At 46.0% G+C, this 24,501-nt stretch overlaps 1 protein-coding gene across 3 annotated transcripts in view; it reads right to left on the bottom strand.

Moving 5' to 3' along the window:
• acadvl (acyl-CoA dehydrogenase very long chain) overlaps positions 1-24,501 on the bottom strand; it is a 165,167-nt gene that overhangs the window by 114,953 nt on the left and 25,713 nt on the right. For all 3 annotated transcript variants that reach the window (XM_059975317.1, XM_059975318.1, XM_059975319.1), the window contains 5 exons: positions 17,564-17,628; positions 16,248-16,382; positions 14,486-14,630; positions 9,703-9,832; positions 5,819-5,944 (listed from right to left, as the gene is read on the bottom strand). In XM_059975317.1, the coding sequence (XP_059831300.1) occupies positions 5,819-5,944; positions 9,703-9,832; positions 14,486-14,630; positions 16,248-16,382; positions 17,564-17,628 (601 nt within the window). The remainder of the gene's footprint in view (positions 1-5,818; positions 5,945-9,702; positions 9,833-14,485; positions 14,631-16,247; positions 16,383-17,563; positions 17,629-24,501) is intronic.

The raw sequence follows: 24,501 nt of genomic DNA, 5'->3' as shown, positions 1-24,501 counted from the left end.
GTGTGTTCACTCAGCAGGACAACCAACTTTTAAGACTCAAAGACCTGAATCCCCTGGTTCACGTGTCATCATCCTTCCCTGCGTGCTGATCGCTGGCAATATAAAGCGTTACACGAGTTGCTATGCTGCCATACCACTGTTCTGCAGTGACTGGTTGTGATCAGAAATGTGCGAGCTGAGTGGGAGCAGATTGAACAGGAGTTTGTGGACATAACTGAAAGAGGAAATGTGCTGGGTTGTGGGAGTTTGTTGGGGAGCATACTCACAGTACTGGTACAAGCTTGAAGGGTTCCTATTTCTGGATATCATTCTCATGTAAAGAGACAAAGAAATGTACCAGAGTTGGGATGGCCTCGAGTGTCAGACTTGGTCAGGATGCTGCTGAAACCCAGAGCACAGACTCTGGATCACAGGCTGGTATGGTGACGTACAGCTGAGAATAAGAGGAATACATAACACTACATTCTTAAGGGTGGTAAGTGCTGGCTTTACCAGGGATAGTCACTCTGTAAGTGAAGTAAAATAATCTGGTTGAAGCAACACACACAAATTACTGGTCCTGATGAAGAAACTCGACTCGCGACGTCGACTGTGTACTTTTTTCCATAGATGCTGCCCGGCCAACTGATGGATTGTGTGTGTTGCTTGCATTTTTCAGCATCTGCAGATTTTCTCGTATTAATCAAGTTGAAGATCAGTGGAGGAAAGAGACTTGAAACTGTAATTTTCAATAAACTGATTAACAATGTGTAACGCAGGGAGGGGGAAGTGCATGAACTTTTATCTGAGAATCCCACGGGGAGATGGAAATACATCCTGTGCAATGAACTGTAGACAAGCTGTGATGGGGATAGAATACCTGATTATACCTCCAGGCCATGAACCATGAACCAAGAATATTATCCTCACTCTGATCTTTGGGAATAAGATATCAAATTTCAAGTAGTTCCATATTAAACCACAGCTGGTCCTTGAGGGCCTGGGTTTTCCCCCAACCAGTTTGGGGGGGGGGGTAGGAGACAATATTTCACCCATACCCCTACAGCATTTTGGATAGTGTCTGTGAAGGATGTTTCCAGCACAGGAGCCTGCATTCTAGAATAAGAAGTTCACATCTGTGAAGATCACTGTGAGGGTGAGAGAGGGCAAGCTCAGAGGAGATGTGTGGGCAAGCTGTTGGTTTCACAGAGTGGTAGGTACCTGGAATGAGTTGCCTGGGTTAGAGCAACATAAATGGAAGGATATGGGCGATGCGCAGACAGAATTGATTATTTAGGCTAGTTTGATTAGTTCGGCACACCATTGTGATACTGCTCTATTTTCTAAAGGTTAAAAGATAAAGATCTGCTTTATACAGCGCACTACATCAGGACATACAATGAAATGCATCATTTGCATAAAGGATGTGCTGGTGGCAGCCCTGGGGTCACCAGGCTTCTGGCACTCACAACTCACTAACCCCAAACTGTACACCTTTGGAACATAGGAGGAAACCACAGGAGCCAGAGGAAACTCACATGGTCGCAGGAAAGAACGTACAAACTCCTTACAAACAGCGGTGGAAATCAAACCTCAATCTTAACAGTTGGCACTGCAAAGCATAATGCTAACCACTATATTGTCATGCTTAAATGAACTGTCATAAAAACCTCAGATTCACTCATTGTCTCGCTTAATGTCTCTTATTTCTTTTCTAGGTGGATAGGGTTCTGTCATAGATCTGATCTAGAGCCACATTTAAACTTTACTTCTTTACGGCAATGGGACCCGCTCATGTGGCTCACTGACTGACCACTTCTTGTCATCCTAAGGACACAGCCAAGAAGACAAGAGTGCCTTCAGGGTTCTGAGACCTTGCAGCCTTGGGGATGAGCCGATTCAAAGCTGGCACCATTAAACAAAGCATCGCAGGAGAAAATGGAACATCAGGAACTGCAAATTAACTGTCAGAGGCCCTGTGCTCAGCAAATTGCACTCTCACTATCTCGCTGGCGGAGGGAGAGCTTGTTGCCAATTCTTGAGTCCCAGAACTCAGAAAAAAAACGATGTGGCAGATTTTAACAATGATATGTTTATATCTCCCGTTGTTAAGTGGCGTGTGTGTTTGCATGTGAGAGAGGGAGAAAGAGAAAAGGGGTGGGGGAGGAGGAGGGAGGAGCGAGTAGCGTGGAGGGAGGAGGTGCACACCTATGGCATGTTGAATTGTTAGGTAAATATTTAGTTTTTGTTGTAACGCAGATCATCATTTCTCTTGTTGGCTCGCCTATTGCTTGGTCGGTGGAAGGATTTTTTTGCTTAAGTAAGTGGGGGGGGGGTTGGATGCTTCGCCATTGCTTGTGTGTGGGAGGGAGTGAGTGGGGGGGCTCTGGAGTTCTTTTTTTTTACTGTCACTTATTTTTTGGGGGAAACTCTTCTGTGTTAATGGATGTCTGCAAAGAACAAGAATTTCAGTTTGAATATTGGATACATTCTCTGCTATGACAGCCTCAGGACTTGCACCACCAGCTTCAAGAACAGTTATTACCCCTCAGCCATCAAGCTCTGGAACTAAAAAGGATAACTACGCTTATCTATTGAGATATTCCCCACAAGAAATGATCTCACTTTAACGACTCTTTATCTTGTTATTTCATGCTCTCGTTTTTATTGCTATTTATTTATATTTGTATTTGCACAATTTGCCGTCTACGCTCTTAGTCCTATTAATCCTGTTTACAGTTACTATTCTATAAGTCTGCTGAGTATGCCCGCAAGAAATTTAATCTCAGGGTTGTATGCGGTGACATCCACGTATTCTGAGAATAAAATTTACTTTGAACTTTGAGATGAAATGAACTCTCAGCATGTATTTTTCCCATTGATTTGAATTTTTGTGATTAAACAAAATTTGGGGCATAGAAGCAGAATTTATCACTGATGGTCTGGTATTAAAAAGGTTAAGTGAACCTCTCAAAATGTAACATAAATGTGCAGAAACTTAAAATATAGATCACTGTATTCAGTTGGCATTTGTTACACTCAGAAGTAAATAAAAAGCACAACTTTCCCGCAGCATTCTGCTTCACTTAGAAGAGTTGATTAATGATCGGTTTATTAATGAGTTTTAGCTACTCGCAATGACAACCATTTTTGGTCTTTGAGTGCAAGGGGAAATCGCCATCTGCTGGCACACTGATATATATCGCTTTTTTGCAGTTACATTGAGAGGTGGCTGCTACTGTACAGATTAATTTCGTTATTACATGTACATGGAAACAGGCAGTGAAATGTGTCATTTGTGTTAACAACAAACACACCCAAGGATGCTCTGGGGGTAGCCCACAAGTGTCGCCACACATTCTGGTGTCAAAATTCAGCAGAACAATACAAAACATAACGAAATAGAATATACCAAGCAACAAATCAAGCCATGTCCCATTCCTTTCCCTTTCACACACACACACACACACACAAACACACACACACACACACCCACCCACCCACCCTAATTAGAAGACTTCAGGGTCAGAAGATGCTGTATTCATGATATATTCTGTGTTCTGAGAATGTAACCTGGGGACCAAGAGAGCTAATTCTAGCCCTGCTGTACAGCAGAAGAGGACACTGGGTTGACTGGGTCAGGATTCACACTTGACAGAGTTTACAAAGGGAATCTACATGATTTACGAGGATGTTGCTGGACTTGAGGACCTGAGTTACAAGGACAGGTTTAATAGGTTAGGAGCGCAGGAGAACCAAGGAAGATTTGATGGAAGCACTGAAACAAAATTAGGAGGGAATTAGATAGGTAACTGGAAGCAGACCTTTTCCACTGAGGCTGGGTCAGATTAGAACTAGAGGTCATAGATTAAGGTTGAAAGGTCAAATAATTAAAGGGAACGCAAGGGGAAACTTCTCCACTCAGAGGGCAATGCGAGTGTGAATCAAGCTGCCAGAGATACATTTGAAAGAGGTCTGGACAGATACATGGATGGGAGGGGCCTGGAGGGTTTATGGTTAATTGGATGATGCAGAATAATGTTCAGCACAGACTAAATGGGTCAAAAGGGCTGTTACTGTGCTGCAGTACTCTGGAACTAGAACTTCAGAGGGGAGTTCCAAGACCAGAGGAACACATGGTATTACATCAAAATCTATCTTCGTAATGAATGCACCTGATCACACTACTGAAACCCCTCTCCACAATGATCATGAACGTGTACCCACCTGGTCACACTGCTGATTCCCCTCTCCACAATGATCATGAACGTGTACCCACTTGGTCACACTGCTGATTCCCCTCTCCACAATGATCATGAACGTGAACCCACCTGGTCACATTGCCGAAACCCCTCTCCACAATGATCATGAACGTGTACCCACCTGGTCACACAGCTGATACCCCTCTCCACAATGATCATGAACGTGAACCCACCTGGTCACACAGCCGAAACCCCTCTCCACAATGATCGTGAACGTGTACCCACCTGGTCACACAGCTGAAACCCCTCTCCACAATGATCGTGAACGTGTACCCACCTGGTCACATTGCCGAAATCCCTCTCCACAATGATCGTGAACGTGTACCCACCTGGTCACACAGCTGATACCCCTCTCCACAATGATCTTGAACATATACCCACCTGGTCACACTACTGATACCCCTCTCCACAATGATCATGAACGTGTACCCACCTGGTCACACTACTGAAACCCCTCTCCACAATGATTGTTAACGTGTACCCACCTGGTCACGTTGCTAAAACCCCTCTCCACAATGATCATGAACGTGAACCCACCTGGTCACATTGCTGAAACCCCTCTCCACAATGATCATGAACGTGTACCCACCTGGTCACACTACTGAAACCCCTCTCCACAATGATCATGAACGTGTACCCACCTGGTCACACTGCTGAAACCCCTCTCCACAATGATCATGAACATATACCCACCTGATCACACTACTGAAACCCCTCTCCACAATGATCATGAACGTGTACCCACCTGGTCACACTGCCGAAACCCCTCTCCACAATGATCATGAACGTGTACCCACCTGGTCACGCCGCCAAAACCCCTCTCCACAATGATCATGAACGTGTACCCACCTGGTCACACTGCTGATACCCCTCTCCACAATGATTGTGAACGTGTACCCACCTGGTCACACAGCTGATACCCCTCTCCACAATGATCGTGAACGTGTACCCACCTGGTCACACAGCTGATACCCCTCTCCACAATGATCTTGAACATATACCCACCTGGTCACACTACTGATACCCCTCTCCACAATGATCATGAACGTGTACCCACCTGGTCACACTACTGAAACCCCTCTCCACAATGATTGTTAACGTGTACCCACCTGGTCACGTTGCTAAAACCCCTCTCCACAATGATCATGAACGTGAACCCACCTGGTCACATTGCTGAAACCCCTCTCCACAATGATCATGAACGTGTACCCACCTGGTCACACTACTGAAACCCCTCTCCACAATGATCATGAACGTGTACCCACCTGGTCACACTACTGAAACCCCTCTCCACAATGATCATGAACGTGTACCCACCTGGTCACACTACTGATACCCCTCTCCACAATGATCATGAACGTGTACCCACCTGGTCACACTGCTGATACCCCTCTCCACAATGATTGTGAACGTGTACCCACCTGGTCACACTATTGAAACCCCTCTCCACAATGATTGTGAACATGTACCCACCTGGTCACGCCGCCAAAACCCCTCTCCACAATGATCATGAACGTGTACCCACCTGGTCACGCCGCCAAAACCCCTCTCCACAATGATCATGAACATGTACCCACCTGGTCACGCCGCCAAAACCCCGCTCCACGATAAACGTCGTGATTCTGTCCTTCACTTCGCCGCTCCTCTCATCTTGCATGGGCACCTTTGCGAAGACGGTGAAGATATCGGCCAGCCCACCATTACTGCCAGAATAGACAGACCTGGTTACAGTATGTTGCTCACTCTCACAGATCAGAGCTAAGCCAATGTTCCTTAATAGCGACAGACTCAGGGATAAGGTGCCTTATCTACTGACAGCACTCTCGAGAGAACAGGTTGGGAGAGATTAAAGTGCCAATGCCTCCCTGCTAATGCAGTGTCAATAGGTCACTACACACATTCTAATTTAACAGAGATATCTCTCAGCAAGTAGAAAGTAAGAGATTGGCTATGAATTACACAGAGACAGAAGGTGCAGGTCCAACTGCAGTACACCACACACACCCTCTGTTAGCTCCATGAATGGTACTCATATCGTGCACTAACTACCAATTAAATTCACCACCAGAAGGCTGAACGTTGCCAAGTGACAATGCAGTAATTAAATTAACGCCAGCCAGCCTGCAACAGGAACAAAACAAACTGTTCAACTGCGTGCCTACAGGCTCTACATTCTGCTGAGAAATTTCTTCACAGAATTTAAATACAAATACCATTATTTTCATACATTTTCTTTTTCCTCCTTCAATCCAGGTTTCTCATTTCTCCTTCTCTCCCACTTGACTGTAATCCACCAAATTCCCTTCCTCATCATGCAGTGGTTGAGCCCTTCAACCATCAGGCTCCTGAACCAGTGTGGATAACTTCACTCACCTCAATTCAGAACAGATTCCACAACCTATTCCACTTTAATGAATTCTATAACCAATGATCTCAGAAGTAGTATTTATGTATGCAGGTATTTATCTATCTGTTTTCCAGAGTTAGTCATTTTTTGCATATTGGTTATTTGCTAGTAGCTTTTCATTGACTCTATTGCATTTCTTTGTTCTACTGTGAACATCTGCAAGAAAATGAATCTCAAGGTCATATAGACATACTTTGACAATAAATTTACTTTGAACTTTGAAGGCCTCTCCTTCCTTGATCCCCGCAAATGTGCAGTACAGTCATTGTTATGTGTTGTCCTCTGGAGCTCATTCCACAGTGGTCAATGGACTGAACTGTGGAGGCACTGACACAAGTGAACAGTAGGACACTGAGGAGTATGGTGGTAGACCGGCTTCTGGGAATACAGATCCATAATTCCTCGAAAGTGGCATCACAGATAGACAGGTAACTTTTGGCACATTCGCCTTCACAAATCAGAGTATTGAGTCCAGTCTTGATGAAGGGTTTGGATGAAATGTTGACTGTTTACTTCCCTTCATGGATGTTGCCTGACCTGCTGAGTTCCTCCAGCATTTTTTGTGCATTGTTCTTATCTACCTGTGTCTGTTGAATCTCTTGTGTTTAGATGTTGAGATGTTATGTTGAAGTTGTATAAACTTTGGCGAGGTTAAATTTGGAATATATTGTGCACATCTGGTCATCCACCTGCAGGAAAGATATCAATGAGATTGAAAGAGTAGAGAAAATTTACAAGGATGTCGCTGATTCTTGAGGACCCAAGCTATTGGGAAAGTTTGAATAGTTTAGGACTTTATTCCCTGGAGGGTAGGAGAATGAGGAGAGATTTGATAGAGGTATGGGGTATACAGAGTAAATCTAAGTAGGCTTCTTCTTCCACTGACAAGAAGCGTCATGGGTTAAGGGTGAAAAGCGAAACTTTTAAGGGGAACCTGTGAGTGAACTTCTTCACTCAGAGGGTGAGAGTGTGAAACTGAGTAAATGAAATTAAAGTAAATTAAATGTTTACCCCACCTATACTCCTCAAGACATGCCTGAGAAATTTAGGGATGCCGTAATTGTTCCACAGTTCAAGGGCACAGGTAGATGGGCTCACTCTTGTCTGGCAGGGGGAGAATCTCAACTTGCATTATCCTCAACTGCTTGATTGCCAACATATCAGAGGCGAACCTCCCTGAGGCACAGTGTGGCTTTCGACCAGGCCGTAGCACTATTGTAGTACTACTAGTTTTCAACATTCGTCAGATTCAAGAAAAGTGCACTGAACAGAATTTGCAACTACTTGCTGTCTTTGTGGATCTAACCAAAGTCTTTGATATGGTCAACAGGGAGTTCCTGTGGTGACTGCTGTCAAAATTTGGATGCCCATGCAGTTTCGTCAATCTCACCCACTTCTTCCACAGTGAAATGAGTGGACTTGCTCTGTCAAATGGGGAGACTTCGATGTCATTCAGTATTTCAAATGGTATGAAGCAAGAATATGTACTGGCACCAGTACTGTTTACTCTGTTCCTCATGTACATACTATAACACACATTCAGCACTGTACAACGTGGGACATAAATAAAGTATGGGATGGACTGATCACTTTTTGACTTGGGTCGCTTGAAGGGCCCATACAAAAACAATCAGTAATCTCATTAGAGAAGCCCTATACGCTGTTGATTGTACCCTTATGGCCTACACAGAAGCCAATCTTTAGCTGCTTATCAATAGGTTTGCAGAAGCCACTCATCTGTTCAGCCTCACCATTAGCACAGGTCCTGTTCCAACCCAGTCCAATGCCTACTGTCTCTGCTCCATCCATATGTATTGAAGGTACTGAAAACAGTGGAGGAATTCAAATACTTCAAAAGTGATGGCTCCTTAGAATAAGAAATCAGTGCTAGGATTTGTGAGGCCAGTCAAGCCCTCAGGTGCTTGTGTTCATGTGTGATGAACCAACGTAACATCCAAAAAGCCACGGAACTCAAGGTGTACAGTCATCCTTGGCAGTCCATTATTTGGCTGTAAAACCTGGACCTTATACAAAAGGAACCTTAAAATGCTGGAACCCTTCCATACACATAGCCTGTGATCAATCCTGAGAATCCATTGGCAGGACTGTGTCACCAACCTGGAAGTCCTTGAAAGAGCAGAGAGCACAAGCATAGAAGCAATGATTCTACAAGCCCAGCTATGCTGGACAGGACACCTTAGATGCATGGACGATTTCAGAATACTTAAACAATTGCTATATGGAGAGTTGTCACAAGGAAGAAAAGACGGGGGGGGGGGGGGGGGGGGAGGGGTGTGACCTCGTAAGAGGTTACAGGACTAAGTGAAAGCCAGCCTTGCACATGCTGACATTGCACCTAAGCAGCTTGAGTGGAGTGCTCAGGAATGGACGGCGTGTCCTGGTAATAATATCCTCCGACAACTTCAAGAAAAGTCGCCGTTCAGATCTGGTCACTGCTCGAAAGAGGAGAAAAATGGCCACATCAGTAGCTCCAACAATGGCTGGATAGTTTACCTGTCCTTACTGTCAACATTCATGCCTTTACAGAATCTGACCGCAGAGCCACCCCACAATGCACAAATGATGAGCCGCACAGTCATATATCATCGTGGGAAATGACAGATAATCAACACCCCTTATAACATTGCACTGGAAACATGTACCTTAATCTCATTTGCACTTCCCATTGCAAACAAGAGAAAATCCTGGAAATCTGAGCAACACCCTTCAGCAGCCTGAAATGTCAACTGTACTTTTTTTTCCACAGATGCTGCCTGGCCTGCTGAGTTCCTCCAGAATTTTTTGTGTGTTGCACTTCCTATCATATCTTTTAAGACACTGGAAAGCCTGAGCAGTGAATCCAGACATGAAATGAACTGTTTGTGAGGCAGAGCCTGCCTCTTCCACCCATAAGACACAGGAGCAGAATTAGGCCTCTGAGCCCAATGTGTCTGGTCCACCATTTCATCATGATTGATCCTGAATCCTACTCAACCCCATACACCCAGCCATGCATAGAGAGTGCCACACCCACCACCAACCAGACCCCAGTACCTGATCCAGATTTTGCCCCCATTCAGGGTGTAGTACTTTCCACAATCACTTTTGATAGCGGTGGTCTTGATAGACGCTGCGTCTGAACCACTCGCTGGTTCCGTAAGACAGAAGGCAGCAATAGTTTCACCTGGACACAAATTACTTGCATTTATATAACACCTTGCATTACAGCATGATGTCCCAAAATATTTCACTGCTGACAAAACACTCTTTGGAGCAACGTATGTTTGGAGCAACATACAGGCAATCTGTGCAGAGTCAGGTCCCAGAATTAATATCATGACAATGTTGGTGACACTGGCTCAGTGCTAAATGCTGACTCTGACATAGCAGAAAAAACATAATCTTGTTACTCTTGAAAAAAATAATCTTGGAATTTTTATAACACCATCCCATTAGACAGAAAGGGCCTTGGTTTAACAGTGCACTCAAAAGACAGCACATCCAACCATGCAGCATTCCCCAAGTACAATCCTGTAGAGAGCGAACATTCCCAAGGCAGGGACATCACACAAACCCAGGGTCAGACACAGAGTGAAGCCCTCTCTACACTGTTGCATCATACATTCCAGGTCAGGACAGTATGGGTTGGATTTAGTAAAATTCCTTACACCTGGACACTGATTCACATCCCACCCTTGATGTTTTTGGATGAACACAAGCATATCCTCTTTTGACTGTTGGATTAATGTCATGAATATCAGGGAAAGGAAAGCAAGTGTGGGATAGGGCTATGTAGCTCATCAGTAGGTCAGAGTGTCAGTGGGGAAATAGCAAGGGCATGCTACAACTATCACAATGAATTTTAATTTCTTAGCAAGGTTATCATAGAAGAATTTAAGGAATGCATCAGGAATCTCTTTTTAGGGCAGTTCATTGCCTAGCTTACATAGGCGTGGGCTTTTCAGATTTGGTCTTGTGTAAATAAGAAGTATTAATGAGGAATCCTGAGGTTTAAGGGGCTAGTAACCCATTTATGATAGAATTCCAAGTGGATTTTGAGAGTGAACAACATACATCCATAACCAATGGTTTCAGTTTAAAAGGGGACAAAATTTAATGGATTGAGAGAGGAGTTGTCCAAGGTGGGCTGCGTAAACAAACTAAGGGTCAGGTCAGTAGAGGCATAGTGGCAAATGTTTACACCGCAGTTAGTCTACAACGCTCAGCAGGAGTTTATCCCTGTCAGAAGGAGAGATTTCATGAGAAAGAGTCGCAATCAATGGTTAACAGAAGAGGTCAAGGATAATGTTAAATTGGAAATAAGTGAGAAGATAAATTTTGAGAGATAACTAGCATGTAGTACAAAAATGAACAGACTATATACACAAATAGCAACAGGGCAGCAAAGGCAAATAGGACCTCCTGTGAATGAGGCTGGTGAATTAATAACAGGAAATATGTTGAATAAATATTTTGCAACAGCAGAATGTATTGCTTATTAAAATCTCTACAATATCAGACAGGCTAATTTCAAGCAACATGGTAGAACATGGGCTCAACACCAACTGCCTTTTGATCTGCTAGAGTAGTAGCCTGTGTTCTATCGCTACATCTATGTTTAAGGATTTGGACTACAGACTTTTTTCAGTCTTATAGTTTTTATATTCTATGTTTTTTCCCATTCTTTCTTTTTTTAATGTAGGGTTTGGGGTCAATCTGTTAGTTATATTTTTTGCGGGGGAGGGATTATGGGGTTGATAACCTTGTGTTCTTTTTTGGTGTAGGGGCGGATTTGCTGTTTCTCTTCGTACAGACTTACATGGTTTTCTTTGTTTAGTGGCTATCTGGAGAAGACAAATCTCAGAGTTGTACATGGCATACATACTTAGATAACAAATGATCCTTTGGGAGCACACAAAAACTTCAATTAGGAGGGATAAGGTATTAGAGAAACTTAGGGGGTTCAGAATCAGATTTATTATTACGGACATGAAATACGTTGTTCTGCAACAGCAGTACAGTGCAATACATTAAAAATTACTAAAAGATACAATAAGAAATATACAAGGATTAATAGGTAATGCATAAAGGTGGACAAGTCATCAAGAGCTAATGAGCTGCATATTAGGATTTTAAAGAAAGTTGTTGCAGGGACAATAGACCATTGTTTTAATTTTTTCATAATCTGCAAAATGCCAGGAAGGCATGGATTGACAACAGCCAATGTAACTCCTCTGTTCATAAAGGAGAAAGGCAGGGAACAACAGGTCACGTAGTTTAATGGCTATTCTTGGCAAGATCCCCATGTTAGTAATTAAAGAGGAAATAGCTGATTATTTAAGACAGGTGAACATAATTAAACCCAGTCAACATAGTTTTATGGAATCACCTTTCACAAACTTGCTCAAATTCTTTGAGGATGTAACAGGGAGGTTTGATAGAGGGGAACACACAGAAACTGCTGGAGGAACTCAGTGGGCCAGGAAGAGTTTCAGGCCAAGACCCCTCATCAGAACTGGAAAGGAAGAGAAGTCAGAGTAAGAAGGTGGGGGAGGGGAGGAAGAAGTACAAGATGGCAGGCAATAGAAGAAACTGGGAGAAGGGGAGGGGTGAAGTAAAGATCTGGGAAGTTGATTGGTGAAAGAGTTTAAGGGCTGAAGAAGGGGGAAATCTGGCAGGAGAGGACAGAAAACCATGGAAAAAAAAGGGAAGGAGAAGGAGCACCAGAGGGAGATGATGGTCGGGTAAGTAGATAAGAGAGAATGTTCTAAAGTGGAAAAAGACCAAATTTGAAGAAATGAGAAAGGTTCTAAAAAGTGTAGATTGGGACAGGTTGTTCTCTGGCAAGGATGTGATTGGTAAGTGGGAGGCCTTCAAAGGAGAAATTTTTGAGACTGCAGAGTTTGTATGTTCCTGTCCAGGTTAAAGGCAAAATGAATAAGAATAAGGAACCTTGGTTCTCGAGGGATATTGGAACTCTGATAAAGAAGAAAAGAGAGATGTATAGGGGATTTACTTGTATGGGCATGTTGGTCAGCATCAATGAGTTGGGCCAAATAGCCTGTTTCTATGCTGTATTGCTCCATAACTCCATAACATATATAGGGAACAGGGAGGAAATAAGACACTTGAGGAGTATAAAAAGAGTAAAAAAAAATACTTAAGAAAGAAATCAGGAGGGCTAAAAGAAGACATGAGGTTGCTTTGGCAGTCAGGGTGAAGGATAATCCAAAGAGCTTCTACAGTATGTTAACAGCAAAAGGATAGTAAGGGATAAAATTGGTCCTCTTGAGGATCACAGTGGTCGGCTATGTATGAAACCAAAAGAAATGGGAGAGATATTAAATGGGTTTTTTGCATCTGTATTTCCTAAAGAAACTGGAATGGAGTCTATGGAAACCAGGCAAACAAGTATGGAACTTATACAGATTGAAGAGGAGGAGGTGCTTGCTGTCTTGAGGCAAATCAGAGTAGATAAATCCCCAGGACCTGACCGGGTATTCCATTGGACCTTGAAGGAGACTAGTGTTGAAATTGCAGGGGCCCTGGCAGAAATATTTAAAATGTCGATATCCATGGGTCAGGTGCCAGAGGATTAAGTTTAAAGGGAACATTGGGGGTGGGGGGGGGCACTTCTTCACGCAGAGGGTGGTGGGAATGTGGAATGAGTTGCCAGATGAAGTGGTGAATGCAGGCTCACTTTTGACATTTAAGAAAAACTTGGACAGATATATGGATGAGAAGGGTTTGGAGGGATATGGCCCAGGTGCAGGTCAGTGGGACTAAGCAGAAAAATGGTTCAGCACAGCGAAGAAGGGCCAAAAGGCCTGTTTCTGTGCTGTAATGTTTTGTGATTCTATGGTTCTAAATGGGAATGGAGAATGGTGAAGGTGAGGAACAATTACCGGAAGACTGAGAAATCTGTATTTGTGCCATCAGACTGGAGGCTACCCAGATGGAATATGAGCACTCCTCCAATCTGAGTGTGGCCTCATCGTGTAACGTGGGCAACTGGCAGGTCACGTACTTTGATATGAGAAATAAGAAGTAGATTATTGTCAAAGTGGAGAATGACTGAACGCGAGTGAAGTTCAAGGGTATGTGAATCATAAAACCTAACAGGCAGGTCCAACGAACAGTTAAAACAAAGGGCATTTTGGTACTTTTGTTATAAAGAGATTGGAGTTTGGAAATAGGGGGTTTTATTCCAGTTGTACAGTGTGTTGGTGACACTACACGTGCAGTACTAGTTTTGGTCCCTGTACGTAAAAAAGACCAACACTGGAGGGAGTCCAAGGGAGATTCAACTGGGTAGTTCCTGGGATGAGGGGGCTGTTCTACCAAGACAGACTAAATAATTTGGGCCTCTCTTCTATGGTGTTCAGAAGGATGAAGAATGGCCATGCAAACATATGAGATCCCAAGGGGTAGATGTTGGGATGTTTTCATTGGAGAGAGGGTCTCCAAACAACAGGACATAATGACAAGGTAAGGAGAAAGTACTTTAAAACTGAAGTGTGTAGGGATTCCGACTTGCAGAGGGTGGATGAAATTCTCTGTCCCGACTGCTCATGGGAGTTGCAGTGTATTTAAAGAGGCGATAGGTAAATATTTGATAGAAAGGGAGTGAGTGTTTGGGGAACTATCATACCACCTAAGTAGGGATCATTTTCAATACCCAGCTGACTGTGCACACAGTGGATGTGAAACTCTTTGAAAGAAACTCAGTTCATTCCTGTGCCCACCCACCACTGCACAGTCACTCCACCACTGCACAGTCACTCCACCCTGACCCTCTGCTCATTCCTGCCCTGTTCCACTGCTCAATAACACATACCTGTAGCCAGCTTTGGAAGGTATTTCTTCTTCTGGGCATTGTTTCCAAACAAGAGGATTCCCTTGAAGCCGATGGATTGGTGAGCACCCAGAGTGATACCCACACCCAGGTCATGCATGCCAACAATCTCAACCAGCCGAGCATACTGTAATATAACAACGTTAGTGATGAGGTGCAGGAAGACTTTACCCCTAGCTCTCTCTGCAACCTACAACCCTATCTGGGCTCTGCCCGACCTTGGCCACCATAGCTGATTGTGGGAGTGACCTGGAAAACCCAATGAGTCCCATCATTAGGCAACATCAAGTAAGAGGACAGCAGAGGCCACTCAGTTCTTCCATCCTGTTCTCTTATTCCACAGAAGCAAGGTTGATCAATGCCATATTCCTGCTCTCCTCCCTCAGGCCTATTGTGTCCATAATTACAGTTAGTGGGTTTGCTCCAGGGGCTCTCCGTTGTGGAGGATCAAGTATCCTGGGATTGAGATAAACATGTGAGATGCTGGAAATCCTGAGTGACACACACACACAAAATGCTGGAGGAACTCAACAAGTCAGGCAGCATCTACGGAGGGGAATACACAGTCAATGTTTTGGGCTGAAACCTTTCATTAGGACTGGAAAGGAAGGGGGCAGAAGCCAGAATAAGGAGACATTTAAAGTGGAGGTTGATAGGTTCTTGAACGGCAAGAGTAAAAGTTACAGAGAGAAGGCAAGAGAATGGGGTTGAAAGGGATAATAACTTGGCCATGATGGAATAGTGGAGCAGACTTGATGAGCTGAATGCCTTATTTCTGCACCTATGTCTTATGGTCTTAAGTCTCCTGTTCTTCTGCTGAACTCTGGATTGACAAAGCCTGTATTCACCAATCTCTCTTGATACAAATGGTTAATCTTTCCTGCACTCACTCTATGAGAAACATTTTCATATCTTAGGGAGCCAGCCCAAACTTGGGGAGGGAAGTAGATTGTCAACATTTTATGTTGAGGACCTACATCGGCTGTCCATTTTCCTACACAGATGCTGCCTGATCTGCTGAGTTCTTCCTGTAGTTTGCATTTTGCTGTAGATTCCAGCACGTGCAATTTCTTGTGCCTCTGTGTCCTTTCTTGGGTAAATGCATATAACCTGACTGTAACAATGTATGGCCATTCAGCCTATCACGGATGCAGTGACTCAAAGTGCCATTCACCTTTTAATCTCCCTATCGGTAAATCCTTTTTCAACTTCCTTGCTCCTGTGCCACCCTGCTTTGCTTTTACCAGTAGGATCTTGATCAAGCGCAGCACGATTGTATAACATTTAGCGTGATGTTTTACAGCATCAGTGACCAGGGTTCAATTTATGTTGCTGTCTGTAAGGAGTTTTCTCCACAACTATGTGGGTTTCCTCTCACATTCTAATACACATGGGTTAGGGTTAGTGAGGTGTGGGTGTGATATGCTGGCTCCAGAATTATGGCAACATTTGCCCCCAGCACATCCCTAGACCGTGTTGCTTGTTGACACAAATGACACATTTCAAAGTACATTCTGATGTTCATGTGACAAATAAAGCTAATCTTCATTCAGGATTGAGATTGAGAGTCTTTCACCTTTAGAGGAATGAAAACTGTCTGAGTCAGATCAGTGACTGCAGAGCTGGGTGCCCACTCCTGCTCATTTCATACATTCTCACATAGCAGCATAGGTCAAAGTAGGCAGGAGTTTAGACATGGGATAGTGAGGTAATTCCAGAAGTGCCGGCAGGCAACATGTTTTACCTGTGTGTTGGTAAGTCCGAGTCCCCCGAGCTCAGAGGGCACCTGGAGACCGAAAGCCCCCATCTCCTTCAGGCCTTGCATCGTACTGTCCTCCACCATCTCCAGGGAGTCATTAGCTGCTGGGTTGTTGACCTCCTGCAGAAGGAGGAGATGAAGACCCATCAGAGCACTCAGCTGCACACATCATCTGCCGTCCCCTTAACGGCTTTCCTCCAACTTCTCAACGTGGTGGGTTACACAAATCAAGGGGATTAGGGGAGGATGCTGGACTAGAGGGGGTTACAGAGATGATGAAGGATGACAGGGAGGTGGGGGGGGCTACAGAGATGGGGAGGGGTGAAAGGGCCATAGGGATTGACAGAGACAGGGAGGGGTGTAGGACCAAGGGGCTCACAGAGATGGGGAGGGGTGTAGGTGTCAGAGAAATGATTAGGGATTAAGAATATGTATGGATCTGGCCACCTACCTAAATCTAGAACACCACACACACAAATTTTGAGGAATTCCATACATGCTGTCTGATGTGCTGAGTTCCTCTGGTGGTGGGGGGGGGGGGGGGGGGAAGAGAGAGAGGTGGGGTGTGTGTGTAGCTTGAGATCTCCAGTACCTGTAGAATCGCTTGTGTGTTAAAAGCTTGTGCTTTTTCAATGTTATTATTTCACATCTGGCAATGCCAACTTGGTTCTGTGAAAGGGAAGTCATGCTTGACTGGCTTTAGAGTCCTATGGGAAAGCAACACAAGCTGTAAATAATGGGAAAGTGGTGGGTGTACCAAGATCTCTGGGAGGCATTCAACAGACGTTACAGCAAAAATTATTACAGAAAACAATCTGATGGGGGAGGGGGCAACACACTGGCCTGGATAGAGGTTGCTGACTAACAGGAACCAGAATGGAGATATAAATGATTTTTTTCTGTCTGGTAAGAAAAATGAAAGGTATATAAACTTTTTACAATTTAATGAGATGAATGGAGGGACCAAAGGAATCATTAATTTACCGATGATACATTGGACGTGATTGGAAAAAGCTGCACTGGGTTGCAGACTCTGCCAGCTCCACTGTGGATGTTAGGCTCCCTACTGTCGAGGACATCTTCAAAAGATTGTGAAGATCATGAAGGACCCTCACCATCTGGAACATGCCACCTTCTCATTGCCACCATCAAGGAGGAGGGGTCTAAGAACACTTTCTGAACTATTCTGATTAGCAGAGGGACAGCATGTTCCAACAAATTCCCCTGAGAATAGAAAGCTAATGGGAGGAGCAGGGAGGAAGTGAAAGGGATGAAAGAAATGGTGAGATTAAGTAACATACCTCAAAAAACTTGCTTACTGGCCCCGTCAGTTCTTGGAGAAACTGAGCCTGTTCATCACTGAGAACTGGACAAACACACATTGAAGGGCAAATATTAGAAAACTCTTTGCTTAGAACTCGATATTTTTGTTCTCTCCCTCTCTACCTCCTTTTTCCTTCTCTCTCACTCACTCCCTCTCCCCCTTCCTCTATCTCTCTCCTCTCCCCCGCACTGTCTGCATCTCTTTCTCCTCTATCTCTTCTCTTCTGTTCCTTCTTCTCTCTACCTCTCGCTCCCACCCCTCCCTCTACCTTTCCTGTGTCACCAGCTCCTCTTGGTACCTAGAACTGACTGCAATCCAGCACACTCTATTTGCATTCGCTGCAACACATGTCCAGGATAGTTGTCACAATGGCATGCCAATGACTGTTCCACTTCTATTCAGAAGACCCTAAGTACATACTTGGTCATGAAAACATGCTTCTGTAGTCATGTGCAATGCGTTACCAGAGAAACACACGGAGGCAGAGACAGCTGAACTGAGAATGCCTTTACTGATTCAAAATCGTGCGCTTAAATCTCCCCTTCCATGGGCCCCTGTGACCCGTGGGGCGGCGTGACGTCAGACTGTCCCCGGAAGGTGCGCCCTGAGCAGGTGTCTGCCCGTGGCTCCCGATGGTGGTTCGAGTCTCGCGTGTGCGGGCCGCCACGCCACGCCACCCCCAGAAACGCCTATCGGGGGAGTGGAGCCCCCAGTCTGTGTGGCCGGCCTCACCAGCGCGGTGTGGGCACCCTCACTGGTTGCTCAATGTCCAAGTGCGTCGGTTTGAGGTGGTCCACTGTAAAAGTCTCTTGCCGGCCACCCACCTCCACGACACACATTGTGCCAGATCACCCTGAAGGGTCCCTCGTATGGCCGCCATAGAGGTGACCTGTGCATGCCCTTGTGAATAAAAACATACTCACAGTCTCAGAGGTCTTTGGGGTGAAGGATAGCGTGAGACCATACCTGGAGGTTGGGACCGGTGCCAGGATGCCTACCTTGTCCCGCAGCCTCGTTAGCACCACTGCTGGAGTTTCTTCTGAACCTCGGACCTCTGGTATGAACTCGCCTGGGACTGTCAAGGGGGTGCTGTAGACCAATTCCACCGAGGAGGCACCCAGGTCCTCCATGGGGGCAGTGCAGATGCCCAGTAGGACCCAGGGAAGCTCATCTGTCCAGTTGGGGCCCCCGAGGCGCGCCATCAGGGCTGACGAGATGCCAGTGGAATCGCTCTACCAAACCGTTGGACTGGGGACGGTACGTTGTGGTGTGATACAGCTGAGTGCCCAGGAGCTGCGCCAGTGCTGTCCACAAACCAGATGTGAACCGCGCCCCTCTGTCGGAGGTGATATCGGTCGGGAGGCCCAACCTAGTGATCCAGTTTGCAATGAGCGTCCTGATGCAGGACTCAGTGGACATAACTGTGAGTGGTACGGCTTCCGGCCAAATGGTGAACCTGTCTACCATGGTCTTCTTTGCCGTGTCGGAAGCATTGTCTGTGAGTGCTGTGGGTACATCTACTCTCAGGTGCACTAGGAGAGCCGGCGTTGCCAGCGCCTCCTTGGTCTGCTCGAACGCCTCCATGGACTCCACGTCCCATGCCACTTCTTTGGCATTACCGGCCATCAGGCTGAATGAGGGTCTCATGATGCGTGCCGCTGCCAGCACGAACCAATGATAAAAGTTGACCATCCCTACAAACTCCTGCAGGCCCTTGACCGTGCTGGGCTTGGGGAACTGGCGGATGGCCTGGACCTTGTCCGGTAGGGGAACTGCGCCATGTCGGTTGACTCTGTGGCCCAAGAAGTCGATCTCCGTCAGCCCGAACTGGCACTTCGCTGGACTGACTGCCAGTCCGTGGTCGCTCAGGCATTGGCAGAGCTGGCACAAACGTGCCACGTGCTCTTGGCCACCAGGATATCGTCCAAGTAAATGAAAACAAAATCCAGGCTGGGTCCCACCGAGTCCATGAACCTTTGGAAAGTTCGGGCTGCATTCTTGAGACCGAAAGGCATCCTCAGGAATTCGAACAAGCCGAATGGGGTGATGAGAGCTGTCTTGGGCACGTCGTCGGGGTGCACTGGGATCTGACTGTATTCCCTGACCAGGTCGATTTTCGAGAATATGGTCGCTCCATGCAGGTTCACCGTGAAGTCTTTGATGTGGGGTACCGGGTATCTGTCGGTGGTTGTGGCGTTGTTGAGCATTCTGTAGTCTCCGCAGGGCCTCCATCCTCCTGCGGACTTGGGCACCATGTGCAGCGGGGATGTCCACGGGCTGTCTGAGCAGCGTACGATTCCCACTCTTCCATCTTACAGAACTCCTCCTTGGCGAGGTGGAGCTTGTCGGGTGGGAGCCTGTGAGCTCGGGCGTACAGTGACGGTCCTTGCGTGGGGATGTGGTGCTGCACGCTGTGCTTGGGGTCGGTCATTGAGAACTGTGGGGTGACTATGGAGGGGAATTCCGCCAACACCCTGGCGAATTCCTTACCCGAGAGGGTGACAGAATCCAGGTGGAGGGCCGGTAGCTTGGCTTCTCCGAGTTAGAAAGTCTGGAACTTTCTCGGCATGGACTAAACGCCAGCCTTTTAGGTCAACCAGGAGGCAGTTGGCTCGTAGTAAATCTGCCCCTGGTAGGGGCTGTGACACCGCTGCCAACATGAAAGTCCAAGTGAAGCAGCTGGACCCGAAATGCAGTGAGATATTTCGCGGGCTGTACGTCCAAATACTGGTGCCATTTGCAGCGATGAGTTCGGGTCCTGGGACCACGTTACGAGTGTCCATGTTCGAGGGGGGGAGTACGCTGACTTTGGCCCCGGTGTCTACCAGGAAGCGTCGCCCGGAGTGTTGGTCCCAGAGGTCCAGGAGGCTGTCTCGGTGGCCAACCGTCGTAGCCATTAGTGATGGCTGGCCCCAGTGTTTCCCGGAGAAGCACATGGTGGACGGCAGCCTGAGCCCCATCTTTGGTGATAGAAACACCATTGTACTGAACTTTAGTCTTTTCCCCCCATGGGTCTCGATGGCTTCGGTTGCAGGGCCTAGGCTTTGGGGCGCGCAATTGTGGCTAGGCCAATGGAAGCTGCTCCACATTGCTTGCTCTGCCAAAGGATGTCTGCTTTAGCTGTGACCCTGCACGGGTCGCTGAAATCCTCACTCGTGAGGAGGAGGCGAATGTCCTCTGGAATTTGCTCGAGGAACAACTGTTCAAATAAAAGGCACGGCTAATGGCTGTCCATGACCACCAGCATATCATTCATGAGCTCAGATGGCGTGCGGTCGCCCAGGCAGTCCATGTGTAGGAGCTGCACTGTCCGTTCGCGGCGGGAGAGTCCGAAGGTATGGATCAGTAGTGCATTAGTGTACAGTAGTGTTCCTGTCCTCTGTTGGTGGGTGGCGTAGGAACTCGATGATCCGACCTGCTGTCTCCTGGTCGAGCGTGCTGACCAAGTAGTAGTACCGTGTAGCATCGGCTGTAATGTCTCTAATATTGAACTGGGCCTCAGCCTGCTTGAACCAAGCGTGGGGCTGAGTGGCCCAGAAAGTCCGGATCTTCGGAGAGACCGCGTTGTGCGAGTTGCTCGAACTCATGGCTGATCGCTGAGTCACCGGCTCCAGATGCCGTCTGAACGTCAGGGTCACCAATGTAGTCACGTGCAACACGCTACTAAAGAAACACACGGAGGCAGAGAGAGCTGAACTCAGAATGCCTTTACTGATTCAAAATTGCGTGCTTAAATCTCCCCTCCCATTGGTCCGTGACCTGCCTGTGACGTGATGTCAGACTGACCCCGGAATGTCTGCCCGCAGCTCCCGATGGCAGTTCGAGTCCCGCGTGTGCGGGCCGCCACACTTCTCAATATCAAGACCAGTATCAGAGAGAGCTGGCACTGAAATGTTGTTAAGTGTTTGTGATATTGACATTAGATGCTGCAGAATTTACCTTGAATTTGACAGGATTCCAGCCAATAGGAAACTTATAGAACAGAGAACAGGCCCTTCTGCCCTCAACATAATGCCAATGTAAACAAATCTTTCCTGCATGCTCATGTCCCTATTCAACCACCTCATAAACATCTCTATCATATCAGCCTCCACCACGCCCCTTGGCAGCCTGTTCCAGGCACCCATCGGAAAAGGATACGCCATTGGCATTTCCCGCCTAAGGGTGACCTCCCTCTCAGAGGTGCTCCTGACAAACAATGTCATCCTGTTTACCTATACAACCGATGCAGTTTGAGCCTTATGAGTACTCCAGCAAGTAAGTATGACTCCTCTTAGTGGTCTTCTAGAATAAAAACAGCTCTGAACATCTAGTGAATGGACAAGGCTTTCAGAAAGTTCACTCCAATTTTCTATTTGCAGGCTCCCACTAGCCTCCTCACAACAGGAGTATTTGTTCCCACAAGAATTGAAGCTTTACCTTTCTTGATTGGGTCTGGACAGATCAAAACTAAAGTATCAAGGGCTTCAGCTACTCCCACATCTGCCTCTGAAAACTCCAGCTTCAACGACAAGTAAACTAACTTTATACGGGTAGTCATCAATACCAGAGCTCTAGGGCACTGAGAAGCATCAATGGTAAGTGTGTCAAATGCTGGTTATAGAATGATCCGAACAGCAGAGTAACCTGAGAGCCCATGTTATATATGACTCTAGCATAAATACCCTGGAGCTTGGCCCTGTTAAGCCTTCAGGAATAGTGTTTTGCACTTCAGTGTTTTCCTTGATACATTCATGGGAATATGTTCCTCCGAGACACCAGGCTGTTCTCTCATTGGGTCTCCCTGAGATTTCCTGACTTCCCCTGTTTAAGTAACAGTTGGTTCACTTTCCGAAAGTTTTTCCATTCCTCACACTCCTGCTTAAAATGTCCATCCTCACCACAGTTGTAACAGACAATACTGGTTGCTTCCTTTCTCAAGGGACCCTGTTCAATAGCGGCCCACTGCTTAGGATTTCCCATTCGTCGGTCCAGCTCCCTAACGGAGTTTTTATCCTTGCTGGCAGCACCAGTTGATATCAACTGAGAAACCCCAGCTCTTAATTCTTTCACGAAATCCTGTAAAACCCCCACCTGTGGGACATCAGGGGTCACTACCGAGGAAAGTGCCCTGCTGACGGAGGCCTCTGGCTCCTCCATCGTATTTTCCTCCTCTCTTGCTTCTCTGATCAGATCAACAAACGAGGGAGGAAGATGTGACTTACCAGACATTCAGAGGCTTAAAGCAATCACATCATGGACTGTGCGCCCATCACTACTTGGTCCATCCTTAAATGATTCACATCAGCCAGTAGAATGGCTCCTTTATGCTGCAAAGAGCAGCTGTCTCTCTAGTTGAAGAATGTAGGCAGAAAGTTTCTCCCCTTTCTCCTGGAACATGCTCCTAAACCCCATCATAAACTCCACTGGGCTTCCCGTCATGCCAAAAACACTTTCTAATGCCTGCATATAGCCTGCGGAAGTAGCAAACTGGTTCTTCTTGTTTTACAGCGGTTGGCACTCAGTTTAATGGCACATTACCACCACCTTCTGCTCCGGAGTGTGGATCAGACGATAGCATTACATTCTAAATCCCTTCACCCATTTTCACACACACACACACACACACACACACACATATATTCTAATCTGCACTTTATCCTTCCTTCTTTGGTTTTCCTATTTACCTTATACCTGCTTATCTATCATATCCTATAAAAAACCCCTGTATCCCTTAAGAAAGCTAAAAGTACCCTGACCTGTGTCCTCTCACCCATGCCCAATAACCCTTTTAATATGAATTCCTGCACCCCCAATACTCTTAGATTAATTCTCATCATCTCTCTCTGTATCCCATACATCCTGCAACTCAAAATTACATGTTCTACTGACTCCTCTTCCTGACCTTCCTCACACAATCCTGTCTGGTGTTTCCCTATCATTGTCAATGTTTTGTTTAGTGCACAGTGCCCCAGACTCAACGTAGTCCACACAGTTTCCTCTCTTCTGTATCCACTGCCTACCCTAGTAGCTGTAACACTCTTTTGTATTTGGTATAAATGCCTCCCTTTCCCCCTTCTGTCCCAACTTGCTTGCCACATTTGGATAATTTTTTTCCCCAGATTACACACTCAGTCTCTGCCTTATTGTGTGACGAGATCCGAAGGATTATTCTAAAATGAACTGTTCCTTTAAACGAGAGAGAGAGAGAGAGGGAGCGAACAGCTTGTGTACTAATTCAGCAGCAGGACAAGACAGAAAGTCTGAGTTGCCTTGGAAACTGAAAGGCGGAGCTATATGATGGACAGCTAGTGTTCTGCACTTGGAGATATACGCAAGGTTAGTTGACTTTTTAATCAGACACACACCAGAGACACACAGGAGATACACGACTCCAAAGGCAAGGAGGACACTGGTGGGCTTTGTGTGCCCACGACAAGGGTGGGGTTTTTGCTCACATTGTGGACAAAGGGGTGACCAGTGGAATGCTATCGGTGTGTTTAACCCTGGTCTGGGGTTGATAACTCCACCACAGAAGATGGCATCCCCTTTTCTGTGGTCACAAGTTGGTGACTTTTAAATAAGCTTCGGGAACAGGAGGATGACGTGGAGGATCGGCATCAGCATTGGAAGATAAACCAAAACTCCAACTCTACTCAAACCTGAAACAGAACTGAACCATACCACCGTAAGACTGTATCACCTAATCACCTGAGCTGGGGAAGCTTGGGAAACTTATTTACTCACCTATATATATGCATATACTCTGCTAACCTGTTTACTTTATCTCATTTTATATTACTTTATTCACATAGTTACTAATGAAATAGAGTTTATAATGGAAGACACAGACTCCAGGTGTGTCCATATCTGCTGATTCTTCTTAACCCATTACAGGATACGTAACAACTGATACTAATGTGCATTTCTATATTT

This window comes from Hypanus sabinus, chromosome 7, assembly GCF_030144855.1.
Source record: "Hypanus sabinus isolate sHypSab1 chromosome 7, sHypSab1.hap1, whole genome shotgun sequence".
Taxonomy (NCBI): Eukaryota; Metazoa; Chordata; class Chondrichthyes; order Myliobatiformes; family Dasyatidae; genus Hypanus; species Hypanus sabinus.
The sequence above is the reverse complement of the archived record's forward strand: the minus strand, read 5'-3'. Positions and strand labels throughout refer to the sequence as shown.